General features: G+C 48.2%; 3 protein-coding genes across 4 annotated transcripts; 2 read left to right on the forward strand and 1 right to left on the reverse strand.

Moving 5' to 3' along the window:
• Positions 1-1279: 1279 nt before the first annotated feature.
• On the forward strand, positions 1280-3699 carry LOC101783329 (auxin-responsive protein IAA16). The gene is made up of 6 exons (XM_004960831.3): positions 1280-2230; positions 2314-2395; positions 2657-2940; positions 3050-3170; positions 3274-3337; positions 3446-3699. The coding sequence occupies exons 1-6, from the start codon at positions 2128-2130 to the stop codon at positions 3485-3487; spliced, it is 696 nt and encodes a 231-aa protein (XP_004960888.1). The 5' UTR covers positions 1280-2127; the 3' UTR covers positions 3488-3699.
• A 798-nt stretch (positions 3700-4497) lies between these two features.
• Positions 4498-7739, forward strand: LOC101783734 (proteasome subunit beta type-7-A). Of its 2 annotated transcripts, none has more exons than XM_004960832.2 (9): positions 4498-4734; positions 5070-5202; positions 5805-5946; positions 6036-6132; positions 6213-6282; positions 6359-6463; positions 6637-6735; positions 7082-7172; positions 7254-7739. In XM_004960832.2, exons 1-9 carry the CDS (start codon positions 4508-4510, stop codon positions 7328-7330), a joined length of 1041 nt encoding a protein of 346 aa, XP_004960889.2. In that variant the 5' UTR covers positions 4498-4507; the 3' UTR covers positions 7331-7739. The 2 variants fall into 2 exon arrangements, with proteins under 2 accessions (XP_004960889.2, XP_022681139.1); XM_022825404.1 differs by lacking the exon at positions 4498-4734 and adding an exon at positions 4798-4953.
• A 647-nt stretch (positions 7740-8386) lies between these two features.
• LOC101784144 (hexokinase-7) lies at positions 8387-11917 on the reverse strand. The gene is made up of 8 exons (XM_004960833.4): positions 11404-11917; positions 10200-10350; positions 9934-10113; positions 9750-9824; positions 9485-9640; positions 9289-9387; positions 9070-9200; positions 8387-8962 (listed from the first exon to the last, which is right to left on the reverse strand). The coding sequence occupies exons 1-8, from the start codon at positions 11580-11582 to the stop codon at positions 8551-8553; spliced, it is 1383 nt and encodes a 460-aa protein (XP_004960890.1). The 5' UTR covers positions 11583-11917; the 3' UTR covers positions 8387-8550.
• Positions 11918-12698: the final 781 nt, after the last annotated feature.

Genomic DNA, 12698 nt, shown 5'->3' on the forward strand with positions numbered 1-12698 from the left:
ACAAAACCCATTACATAAGACGAATCTAAACGGCGAGACGAATCTATTAAGCCTAATTAGTCCATGATTTGACAATGTGTTGCTACAGTAAATATTTGCTAATGATAGATTAATTAGGCTTAATAGATTCGTCTCGCTGTTTAGATTCCACCTATGTAATTGGTTTTGTACATAGTCTACGTTTACTACTCCTAATTAGTATCTAAACATTCGATGTGACACGTGCTAAAAATAAGACACGGGAAGAAAACGCCCCCTTAGACTTTTTTAACATAGTCTGACAAGGAAAAAAAACGAGTAGCATCAGAGACCGGCAGGCCTCCCCTACCTATAGTCCTGTTCGTACTTCACCTGCACAAGAATACGGTAGCGCAATCATTTCCCGGCGGACATTTCACAAGAAGAACACTGAACACATACACAGGAGAGATGTTCACTTCGGGTTCTCCTCTCCCAAAATATTTGTCTCTGGTTTCTGCTTTCTGCTCTACTCCGTACACCCTACTCCTACACAGTACTCTCTCTCTCTCTCTCTCTCTCTCTCTCTCTCACGAGAGCATATCAGTGTGCAGAGATACGAGTAGCAGCCAGCAGGAGCAACACAGTTTGCAGTGTTTCAAAAGTCGTCCTTTCGAAATGGGACTGATCAGAGCCAGCAGGAGTAACCGGTTCTCAGTGCTCCCTCTTATCTCTACATTTTGATTCTTCCTATTGATTAATTTAATCTGGACTTTTTTAGGGAAATTTGGAAATGGAAGTTTAGTGGAAGCGAACAATCTCTCATCAGGGCACATGAAAAAAAGCCCTACATTTTCATTCATTTTTGTGTGGTTCTTCCTCCTTGACTCAGCTATCAAAAGAGGACTACCTTTGGTTTTGAGAGGTACATTTTATTCTACCCACACGCATGCAATTCATCACATGAGATAATTCCACAAATGGCCCCCTTCATCATGCCCTGTCTCGGTTCAGTGCTCCTCCTCTCCACACTCAGCAGTCGCCACTCAACTCTAGCCGCCCATGCATGAACAAAGAAAGCCAGCCATCTCCTTCAGCTCGCTCGGTTTCTAGCAAAAGTCAAACGCAGCAAGCATTCCACTTCCTGACATGCAACTCGATCTCTCTGCACCGGCACTAGCAGCATTAAGGTTTCTTCCATGATATCATACTGCAACTTTGATCTCATTTTTGGCCATGCAGATTTCCTCCCTCTCTTATTTAATTCAGTTGGCAACTACTACTAGCAAACAGTCATGTTTTCCCTCAGGTTGCAAGAGGGATTAAACAAGTGGTAAAGCCTAAGAGCATGTGTGCTAGTGCTGAGCTTATCTTCTCTTATCTCCTCCATGCTTTCGCCCTCTTCTCAACCCCACATGCTCCCTCTCAGATGTCACATTCTCTTGCCTTGATCGTGTGCTAAAGTGAGCGACTCCATCCATTATCTTTCCTGGGAAAAAAGGGAAAAGAAAATCCCTACACCCATTTGCAAATTCATCGACTGGGAGACTTGCTTCCGTTTGCCTTGCCTTCCCTCCCTGGCCTCTGCCCGTTCCAGTGCAGTGCCTCATCCTCCCCTGATGCTTTTCCTGCAGTGACGAACAAGAAAAATTCAGGAGAGAAAGAGCAGAGAGAGAGAGAGTTGAAAGGGAGTCCACTTTCGGTCGCAGCGTCTGCACGGCGCTGCTGCGACCGAATCACTTGCCTTTCTGCTCGCTCAGTCCTCTCTCAAAACCTTGTCCCATCTGGCAAGCAGAAGCAGGCTTTCCTTTCTCCCTCCTTGCCTCCTTGGCCTTTCCGGTCTCTGCACTGCAGCCTCCTGCCTGCTCCTCGGGCGCAGCGTCCAGCTGGTGCTGTAGCTCCACCTCCACTGCTGCGAGGTCTCTGCCCTGTCACTCCTCGAGTCCTCGACCTCGCAGCAGCCTCCTCCCCTTCCTGTCACCTATCCGGCCGCCCGTCCGTCCCCTATCCCACCTATATATGCCAGCTTGCTCTGCCTCCCTGAGCCAGTGTGTGTGCGCTGTGTGCTTCGTTTCAGCGACTTGACTGAACTGTTGGAGCACAGCGCAGCCTCGTGCACAGGGTAGACAGGAGGAGACGGGGAAGGGGGGCGAGGTTGTGAGGAGGGAGATGGCTTGGAATGGCGGCTTCGGCGACGACGAGGAGGGGAGGGGCCTGGAGCTCAGCCTGGGCCTCCCGGGCTACTTCTCCAGGTCGCCGTGCCAGGCCGCAGGTGCCGCCTCCTGCCTCTCTCTTCTTGCTCGTATCATTGTGCGGTTCTTTGCCTGATCGGTGTGTGCTCTGTGTCGGTTTCAGGTTTGGAGGAGAAGGGAAGCGCCGGCTCTGCTGCTGCTGGTGCTGCTCGAGCCCCAAAGGGAAGCAATGGTTCCAAGGCGAGGTAATAACCGTTGATGAACCTGTACCCTTTCTATTCCTGAAAAGAAATCCGATCCGGAGAAAGGATCTTGCTCCTTGAAGCATTTGTGCCTGAAGCGCACAGTAAAATTCTCATCTTTGATCGTTCAAATAAAAAAAACTCATCTTTGCAACTTGATACGATTCTCTGTTCAGAAAATCAGAAGTTCCTGTTTTTTTTCCCCCTTTCTGTTTCTTCTGTTTTTATGCCGCGACCATTGTCTGAACTGCCTGAATTCTGCAGGGCGGCGGCAGCTGCTCCGGTCGTCGGATGGCCGCCGGTGCGCGCATTCCGGCGGAACCTCGCCTCGTCGTCCTCCAAGCCGGCGTCCCACGAGCCATCGAGCCAGAGGGGCAGTGACTCCACCACAGGCGCCGCCAAGGCCATCGAGGCCGGCAAGAAGGGGCTGTTCGTCAAGATCAACATGGACGGCGTCCCCATCGGCCGGAAGGTTGACCTCAGGGCGCACGCCGGCTACGACACGCTCTCCGCCGCCGTCGACCACCTCTTCCGCGGCCTCCTCGCCGGTACGTGCATTCCGATTCTCGAAATCGATCTGTGTGACTTACTTCTCTGATCCTGGTGTTTGCCGGTGCAAGAAACCTCTGAACTTACGATCTCTGAATTCTCTGGCAGCTCAAACATCAGGAGGGGAGCAGGAGGTGATCACAGGGGTCTTGAACGGCAGCGGCGAGTACACACTGGTCTACGAGGACGAGGAGGGCGACCAGATGCTAGTCGGAGACGTGCCGTGGGAGTGAGTTCAATCTTCTCCTCCTCATCTTCACATGATTTTCTTTTAAATTGCAGCTGGGCAAGTGTCTTTCTGACTTTCAACTGACCAACGGCTTTGTTTTCAGGATGTTCATCGGCACCGCGAGGCGTCTGCGCGTGCTGAGGAGCTCCGACCTGAGCCCGTCCTCGGTCAGTCACCCCTGCCGCGCTGAATCCAATTCGTGCTACTAAATTGTGGCCTGGAAATGTTTTCCAGATGTTGGTCTGATCCTTTGCTTACCTGTTCTTGTTTTGCAGCTACGAGCAGCGAGCAGGAAGAGAGCAGCAGCTGAGTGCTGAACTCTGGTGCCTCTGAACATGCTGCAGCTTTTGCTCTAGCCGTCTGTGTAAATCTTCAAGCAGTTTCTTCGATCTTAGTAGTCTGGTTACCATGCTATTATCGATTAGGGAAGCAAGAACCGAGAGTTGATCGGTGTTGTTTAGAATCATGTCAGAACTTATTTTGTACGGGAAGTTTGGCTGTGCTCAAGGGAGGTGTCTGTTCATCATCTTGTCTGAAATTTTCAAAGAGGGGTGTCTCCTGGCACCTATGCAGCACCGATACAGATACGCGTATCAGCATCGGCCTGATACGGATACGCGGATACGCCACTTTTCTGCGAAAGTTAAAGGCACCCAGGCGTATCTGATACGGATACATGGATATGTATCGGATACGTAATACGGGGTCATGTTGAAGTATCGGGGTAACATAGCTTGGCACTGCAGCCATGAGCTCGCTAGTACCCATGCAAGCACACTGATATTGCTTGCTTTGGCTGCTTCATGTTCGTTTCTGTTGAATGCTGATCGCTTAGTGCTTCATTGGTTAACAAGATGCTTAAGCTAGAGCACGCAGAGAAACCACACCGAGGGAAAAAAAAAACAGCACCTCCAAGACAGCAAGACATAGTTGCCGTTGCCCAACACTACATGAGTTCACCCCGGAAAAAGGCGCTAGCAGAGATATTCGTTCACTTCATTCTCATTTGCCTGATTTCAAGCGATGCAAGAATTAAGCACAAGTCGTACTGTAATAAGATATCAGGCACCTAAACAAGTGCAATTGCATTCCTCGCAAAAAAAAAGAGTTGCAATTACATCACGAGGAATGAACACTGATGCTGAACTGCACAGCAACTCTACTACTGTATATGCCTAAAAGATCATGTCTGAATTCTAAGTTTATTCCACAAGTATGCAGTATATATGATTCTGAATTATACAAAAGATGAGCTCTGATCAGTCATTGAAATTGTTCGCGCAATAACAGGCCGGCCATTCCTCTGGACCAAATAGGCCTTCCCCTAAAGCCCATCGATGGCCCCCAAAAAAAATCTCCAAAACGAAAGCCCAGCACGATATTGGCGCCGCCGCCCGCCCTTCTTTCTTCTCCCCCAATCCAACCCCAACCTCTCTGCTGGCTGCTGTGCTTCAACTCCAATTCGGATCCAAAAAACAAAAGAAAAAGGAAACAAAAAACAGAAGCGCGGGAAGGAGCTTCGCCGCTCGCCGCTGTCGCATCGCCTCCAAACTCAAACCATCAGGTGCGCGCGCAATCGGACGCCCCTCTGTGTTCCCCACCCCTTCCAGTCTCTCCACGCCGCAAATCGGGGCGGGATTTCTAGGGTTTTTCCTTGAGATGCGATTTGTTTTCGTTTCCCCCCCGGTGAAGAACGCATCTGCGGCTCGTTGATCCCCGCCGCTTCGATCTTTAGCGCGCGGCCCACTTGATTGGCGTGGGGGAGTGACTAGCGCGAAGCCGGGTGAGATTGGGATGGAAGGAAGGATAGGCTGGGGTTTTTTTTGGGGCTAATCTGTTGGCGACCACCCCTGCCGATTTGGCGTGATCTTGATCTGTCGTGGTGCCGTTGCGGTGCAGGATGATGGATCTCCCGGCGAAGGGCGGGTTCAGCTTCGACCTGTGCCGGCGGAACGACTCTCTGGAGAAGAACGGGCTCAAGATCCCCGGTTTCCTCAAGACTGGGACCACCATCGTCGGCCTCGTCTTCCAGGTGCGGCCGCATTCACTTTGCTGGTATTCTGGATTTAGTAGTGTGCCTTCTGCTGGTTTGAGCTACCTGTGTTTGAGAATTTGATAGGCATGAACCTATTACTGTCGGTTCTAATGTTAGTTGGCTTGGAGAATTATTTTTGGGGCACTGAACAGCTCAATTGAACTTTGGAAAATCTCTGACATTTTGTGTTAGCCTCCTTATGCTGTTATGCACATACCCACATTGTGGTATGATACGAGTTGGGAAAATATTCGGTGCAAACCACCTGCCTAGTGGAACTGTGCAAACCCCCATCTCTTTTGTAATGTTTGTTTCGTAGTCTTCTAGTTGTATTAGCTCAGGGGGAAAGGTATACATACACAAAAAAATACTACTGCAGAAATACTCTGCAAATGATGCTCTGGCAATATCTAATTGAATATTGATTTGTGTTAACTTGTGTTTGGATAAATTTAATGGATGATAGTTTTACCTTGACACTTTTGTAGCCCAGTGCTAATGGATGAAAGACATCACATTCATGTAACCTGTTTGAACAGGCATTGTTTCATATTGCTGTATTGAGGTTAACATGGACTAAACCATATTTTGATATCTAGGATGGGGTTGTGCTTGGGGCAGACACAAGGGCAACTGAGGGGCCTATAGTTGCTGATAAGAATTGTGAGAAAATCCACTTTATGGCGCCAAACATATATTGCTGTGGAGCAGGAACTGCTGCTGACACAGAGGCTGTTACAGGTAAATGACTAAAAAGACTGGCATTCTGCCTTTTCCAACTCCCTTTTTTCCCCTTGAATTCCTTCTGGCATGTTGCTTCTTTACTTCAGATATGGTGAGCTCCCAGCTGCAACTTCACCGATACGCAACTGGTCGTGAATCAAGAGTTGTGACTTCTCTTACACTGCTGAAGTCACACCTTTTCAAGTGAGCTCCAATTTCGCAGGCACATTTACAACTTTCTGTCATCCTGTCAACAGCTGACCTGCTTGCACCATTATGTTTAGGTATCAAGGTCATGTCAGTGCTGCTCTTGTTCTTGGTGGAGTGGATTGTACTGGGCCACATCTACACACTGTGAGTAACTGAGTATCACTGTTTGTTGCTTATTGTAATAAAGTTGGGGTGTTTAAATTAACTTTGGAAAGTGCAGGTTTATCCGCATGGCTCCACAGATACTCTTCCTTTTGCCACGATGGGTTCTGGATCGCTCGCTGCAATGTCGGTGTTTGAATCGAAGTACAAAGAAGGGCTTACAGTAAGTGAACCCATGCAACAGTTGCTGGATTTAACTATGTTGACAATATAGTATTTTTTCTGTGGTGACTGAAATCGCATTTGATTGTGCTTTTCTAATTAACGAAACTATATTAATATTATAGTAGTTTATTGTTTTATGTTTGCATTGACTAATTCCCTTTTATCTTCTAGAGGGAGGAGGGAATACAACTTGTATGCGATGCAATCCGTGGCGGTATCTTCAATGACTTGGGTAGTGGCAGCAACGTGGATGTCTGTGTGATAACTAAGGTATGCATTACATTTTCTGTTTCATTGACTCAAATGCTGAAACACTGCAAATTTGAAAAAAATATCAAAACATAATTTACTGTTTACTTATTAGAGGATGAGCTTTCAAACTATCTTTACGGCATTGTATTTTCTACTTTGATTTGATATATCGCTTGCACATGGTTTGATTCACACCTCTTCTGATCATCAATTTCCGATAATGCTCATTTGAGTAAAACTATAACACTGCATTGTGCATGCTACCATATGCCACAGATGCCTTTTGAGCAAATCAAAGAACATGAAATATTTCCTGTTAACCCTTCAAAATGCTTTGCTGACCAAACCCTATTGACAATACCAGGGGAAGACAGAATACTTGAGAAACCACCAGTTGCCGAATCCAAGAACTTATGTTAGTTCGAAGGGATACAGCTTCACCAAGGGGCAGACTGGTGAGTTCCTTGCTGATGAATGGTACAGAATATATGACATCTGAACAGTATAAAGTTACGCATAATTATATTCGTTTGCAGAGGTACTGTCCACAAAGATCACACAGCTGAAACAGAAGGTTGAGGTCGCTGAGGGCAGCGACGCAATGGAGGAGTGATCTTGCATGTTACGTTCGGACAAGTGGTCATACTCATAAATTTACGTTATCTTTCTTAGTGGGACTGCTAGAACCAGAAAAGAATGGATATCCTTGCTGTATTTTCTGGACTGAATCCAGACTTTTTATGCTAAAGGTGTTTCAGATGTTGACATATTTACAAGTGCTTGTTGACTCTGAATGTAGCATTGTTTAAAACTGTGATGGTTTGGACGTATGGTGTTTTCTTTCAGTCGGTTATTACTGCTGCTGCGCTGCATCTATTGTTAGGTTCACGATGAGGGAAAGGTTGGTGCTGCAAGCATATTTGGCCCTGAGCCCCTGAACTTGATTGTATTAAGAGGACACTACAAAAATCATGATTGATGTAGTGGTTTCACTATTTGGCCCTGAGCCCCTGAATTGTTCATATAACTTTGAATGTTATCTACTGAATGGAAAAATTGAACAAGTAATCAGTTGAAATTAATTGCTTTATGACTATGGTCACGCAGTATCCAACATCATCAAATCAAGCATCACGCAGAAGTGCAGGATGTGCTGCTGTTTTTTTGCAGCTTTGGGGCTCCGCTGTGAGCAAAGGGGAAAAAAAATGGTAACTGAAAAGAAAAAGGAGCTTGTCAGACAACCTGTGAGCCACCCCAGCCAGGCGGGCCCAGCCGAGAACGATCCTCCACAGCTCCAGACAGGGCTTCACCGCCCAAATTCCTAGCCGTTAATCACGCTCTGGCCCACAGGGCCTGTGTCATCAACCAAGCTTAAGTGCTTGCCTCCTTATTAGTCAAGGATGCAGCGGTACGATCCTATAGAACAGATCCTGTTCAAGTAAGGTCGTGCTGCATCCCGCGAGGCTCAGCCATATAAGCTGGTCGACAGTGGCCTGCGCTTCCGAGGTGGTCCTATCTTTCGCTACGCACCGGCAACTGGGGCTCTGGGCTATCCACTATCGCTCTATTTATATCTGACGACAGATTCAGGTTGTGGGCCGCGGATCTTCCTACATGAGAAGGCCCAAGATTTCTGGAGATGGAACCAGCAGGCATTCAGAGCTGTTTCAACTTCAAGGCTTTCTTCTGAATAGCACATTCCATTTGAACATTTGTTTGGCAGATTTCAAACAACCTTGTTTGAAGAACATACATGAACTCACTACATTGTAAGTACATCACGAGCGCCAGAAAAGGAGCCTGGAACCTGAACTCGCACAGCGACACGGCCACTCAGTGCTGGTACTGCGAGTGAGCAGCCGCGATCAGGGCGGCGCCGAGACCGGACCCGTCCTTGGTCAGCTTCACCGCCACCGACCTGGACGCCTCCTCGCCCAGCAGCTCCACCAGCGTGCTCTCCAGGCACTGCCTGAACTCGGTGTAGTGCTCAAACAAGCCGCCGTCGATGGCGACGACCGACCGCCGCTCGTCGCCGGGGACGGCCCTCCCGATCTTCCTGAGGATCCCCACGATCCCTGCTGCGGCCAGACGTGCTGACCTGCTGGTGACGACGTCGCAGATCTCGACGACCATCTTCCTCGTCTCGAGGCTTGTGTCCTTGATCTTGAAGTTGTCTGCCAGTTTCTCGGCCACGATTCTCAGATCAGGCGTTTCGTCATGGTGCATTGCAGAGATATCAGGAGTCCTGAAAATTTAGTCAGCAATAGCATACGTTTAGTTGTCTCCTGCAAGTGTGTTTCATGAAGCTATTACGGCAGTATTAAGTAATGCCACTTGCATCTATAAATATACCTCAGAATGAATCGAGTTTTGAGCTTAGTGTGGTTGACTTTGCCAAAGAGCGTAGACTGTGAGGCGATTTTAAGAAGCACCCGCCTCACGATTTCTCCGAGGTACATTCCAGAAATCAACTTCTCGAAGATCTGAAAAACAAGTCATAGTTGAACTGTATAAGTGTTTTTTTTGCTAACGTGAATGATAGCATTATAAACAATTTCTTGACAAACCCACCTGCTCTCCTGGGTTTAAACTCTCCTCGTCTAATGCCTGATCATATTCTGTGATTGGGAGGCAGGATGAGTAGAAGTTACCCCATTCCGTATTGATCACCTAAAATGCAGAAGAAAGCATGTTGATAAGTTTGTAAATGACAGACATAATTATGTTCAATGTGCACAAGTTACTTGAAGTGAGGATTCAGCTGTACCATGTTTCCTGATTTAGGTAACTCGCCCTCAAACTTTGGTATGGCGCTTGCCTCTTCAACATATGCAGCATTTGAGCCAGTTCCTAATATGACACCGATGACGACATCCTCATCGTTGTATCTACCGGCAGCCAGTGTCCCAACGGTGTCATTGATCTGAACCATGAAAAATATAATGTCAAGGTGTGATCCTACCATAGGAAAAGACTGTCTGTACCAGAATAGAGATAATGATAGATCAGATAAGAAACTAGTAAGAACTAACCAATGCAGCCACACGCATGTCAACGCCATGCTTCTCCATGGCCGTCCGCAATTCTGCGACGACATCTTCGCCTACCTGAAAAGTTTCAGAAATGCCTTGGCATAAGAACCACACAGTCCTTGTAGGATTTTGCAAATGACAGTGGGCACCAAATAGAATGGCTCGCCACAAGATGAATACTTACAGCATCATCGATTGAGAACGCTTTGGTCCACTTGATGAGAGTGCCTGACGCAATCGATGTTTGTCTCACAGGGAACGAGAACGTGAACCCCAGCTCCCTATGCTTGTCTTCAAACACATCGTTACGCCCTTCGTCCACGATGACCTTGGCTAGCGCGGAAGCAATGAAGCCGAACAGCTCCTGAAGAATTCAGCGGGTGAACACCACGGGTGGGACGGAACGTAAACGGACAGTTCAAACGAAGCTGTGAACTATGCTGTTCTCACCGACGCGTTGCCTGACATGAGGTGAGGAGGGATGGAGACCTCCTTCGACTCACGCTTGGCGACGCGCTTCTCTTTCCCCGCGAGCTGCACGCGCAGGACCCGGAAGTTTGTTCCCCCGAGATCCAAGGAGTAGAAAAAACCCTCTTCATTCCTGGATTTTGTAGTAACAATTAACGACTTGTAAGCAAGTTGACTTCAGAATTAGAGGCGTACGATTGGAAACATGAACAGGTGGTCGAAATGTGAAAAAATGACCATCAAACGGCCATCCTTATCTGTTCCGACTTCAACCAACCAAGTCAATGAAACGATCCTCATTTCTGATTTTTGTAATTGACTTCAGAATTAGAGGCGTACTATGGGAAACATGAACAGGTGGTCAAAATGTGAAAAAATGACCATCAAACTGTAATTGTATCTGTTTTTGACTTGAACCAGAAAGCGGGTCTATTTTGTTCGTCAGCACAGCTGGAGCAACTCATCACCGGAGGCTCCATGGAGACTGGCAGGTATGACTGTTCGTTAGCAGCCGACGCCACGCAAGTGAGAGCTGGCTGTTCCATTTGTTGGGCTAGATTCAGAGTGCTAGACAGGGAAAAACACCAAGCAGCTGTGCGCTGGTCGCCAACAACCTCCTCCCCGTCGCCACGCGTCGACTGGGCTGTTGGCTGCAACGTGCCAACTTGCCGCAGCGCACTGGAGGCGCCTCGGCTTGGCACGCCAGGCTCGCACGACGGCACGTTCCGCCGCCACAAGGTGTCGCGCGGTCACGCGGGCCGGCGGGCGGGCACGGAGACGCCAACGGCCCAGCGCAGATCGAGTAGGAGAGCACGCTTTCTAGACAGGGAACAGATGAGTCCGCGGAGACAGCGCAGACGCAGCAGCTGATGCTTGCAAAACTAAGCCAATTTGGAGTGCAAAACGTCCTAGCATCAATGACGTCCACCGTGATTTACGTGTACCAATTGATTTACGTGTACTAATTGTAGTATTGACCAAAGGTAGTAAATGGCCCGGCTAATCTTTCGCAGTATAGGATCAGAGTAGATGTTCACAGAGATTCGGCATCGGAAAAAGGAAGATTAAAAATAAAAACACTAACTTTTCTTCTCGCTGTTCACGGACCAAGTGAAGTTAACTTAGCAAATTGTGTGGTACGGAGTACTAGCGATTAGCAATGGTAGGAGGAGGTACAGGTAATTACCCCGTGGGGAGGTTGTCGACGTAGGAGATGATCATCTTGATCTTGCTGCCGCCCTCCTCGCGCAGGCCGGCCCGCATCTCCGCCTCCATAGCCGCCGCCACCTCGTTCAGCCGCGCCGCCGGCGCCGCGCACGCCTCCCGGAGCTCCGCCACCACCCGCTCCGCCGCCGCCGCCACCATCGTGGATTAGTTCCCGACCTCCTCGATCACCCGACCAAACCAAGCCGCCCAACAACTCCCGCTCAGCAACCGAGAAACAAAAGCTGCGATCTTGCAGGCGCAAGAACTCGGTCGAATGCCGGATCCCGCTCCGGAATCACCCCAAGAAACCGAGGATCAGCAACAGCAAGGGATTCTTGGCGATTGCTTTCTTGGGCCACAGCGAGGGAGAGAGGAAAAATCTAGCGCTATACGCTTGTGATTTTGTGATGATCAAGCCTTGGTGCGCAATCCGTGGAGGAGGATTTGGGTTTGGCCGCGGCCTCGCGAGCTTTATTTATAGCCTCCGCCCGCGTCGAGGAAAGAAGATGATGCGATGCGAGTCGGACGCGAACGAGGTTCACCCGGATCTACTAGAAGAGGCTGAGTCGGACTCGCCGTGGTGGGTAAAGTAAAAGTAAAATAGATTTGTTTACTGGATATAATAATTATCTGTTACTGGAGTAATTATTTAATTATTATCCTTGCTGGATAAAGGGGGAGGCGGCGCTGGCGCGGCATCGCCTTGCCAAGAGCGCTGCTTTGAATTCTCCTCCTCCTCTAGTCCTCCGCCATTGCCCACGGGAAGGCCATGAAAAGTTTGCTTGGCTTTGACCGGGGGATGGAGTCGCCGCCAGCATCTTTTTCGTACTCCCGATTTCCGGCCGACAAGAGCAATGTTTTTGCTTGCCTAGTTTTTTTTTTTTTTTGATAAAGCTTGCCGAGGTAAGTGTACAATCACAGCTAAAAAGGTTCCGTGATGACACTGTGCGTTCTGCATCCCACGAGTCACAACTCGCAACTGACAAGAGCCTCGGATTGTTTGCTGCGCATGAAATTAGTATCCATATTTACTTCTAGTCAATCACATCTCTTATCGTAAACTATAAGGAATATATTTTTTACGATGAATCCAGTTGGTGGTGATTCGTGAGATAAAATTAGTGGAAAACTAGTAGCACTCGAGTACCCGCCGCGGCGTAAGAAGAAAACTACAACAATCTCGTGCATCTCGCAAATATATTGATGACACTAAAACGACAATCTAGGATGATTAGTTCTCTCAAAATTGTCATTTTCAAAAGATCTTATCTGATT

The sequence above is a fragment of the Setaria italica genome, chromosome III (assembly GCF_000263155.2).
Source record: "Setaria italica strain Yugu1 chromosome III, Setaria_italica_v2.0, whole genome shotgun sequence".
NCBI lineage: Eukaryota > Viridiplantae > Streptophyta > Magnoliopsida > Poales > Poaceae > Setaria > Setaria italica.

Bases quoted from the DNA above. Each gene is read 5' to 3' on its own strand.
- LOC101783329 (XM_004960831.3), top strand. From the start codon at position 2,128: ATGGCTTGGAATGGCGGCTTCGGCGACGACGAGGAGGGGAGGGGCCTG. The intron at 3,171-3,273 runs GTGAGTTCAATC...CTTTGTTTTCAG, and splicing joins GTCGGAGACGTGCCGTGGGA to GATGTTCATCGGCACCGCGA. The intron at 3,338-3,445 runs GTCAGTCACCCC...CTTGTTTTGCAG, and splicing joins CCGACCTGAGCCCGTCCTCG to CTACGAGCAGCGAGCAGGAA.
- LOC101783734 (XM_004960832.2), top strand. From the start codon at position 4,508: ATGGCCCCCAAAAAAAATCTCCAAAACGAAAGCCCAGCACGATATTGG. The intron at 6,283-6,358 runs GTGAGTAACTGA...TGGAAAGTGCAG, and splicing joins CTGGGCCACATCTACACACT to GTTTATCCGCATGGCTCCAC. The intron at 6,464-6,636 runs GTAAGTGAACCC...TTTATCTTCTAG, and splicing joins AGTACAAAGAAGGGCTTACA to AGGGAGGAGGGAATACAACT.
- LOC101784144 (XM_004960833.4), bottom strand. From the start codon at position 11,582: ATGGTGGCGGCGGCGGCGGAGCGGGTGGTGGCGGAGCTCCGGGAGGCG. The intron at 9,641-9,749 runs GTTAGTTCTTAC...TTCATGGTTCAG, and splicing joins ACATGCGTGTGGCTGCATTG to ATCAATGACACCGTTGGGAC. The intron at 9,201-9,288 runs GTGGGTTTGTCA...CTTGTTTTTCAG, and splicing joins GTTTAAACCCAGGAGAGCAG to ATCTTCGAGAAGTTGATTTC.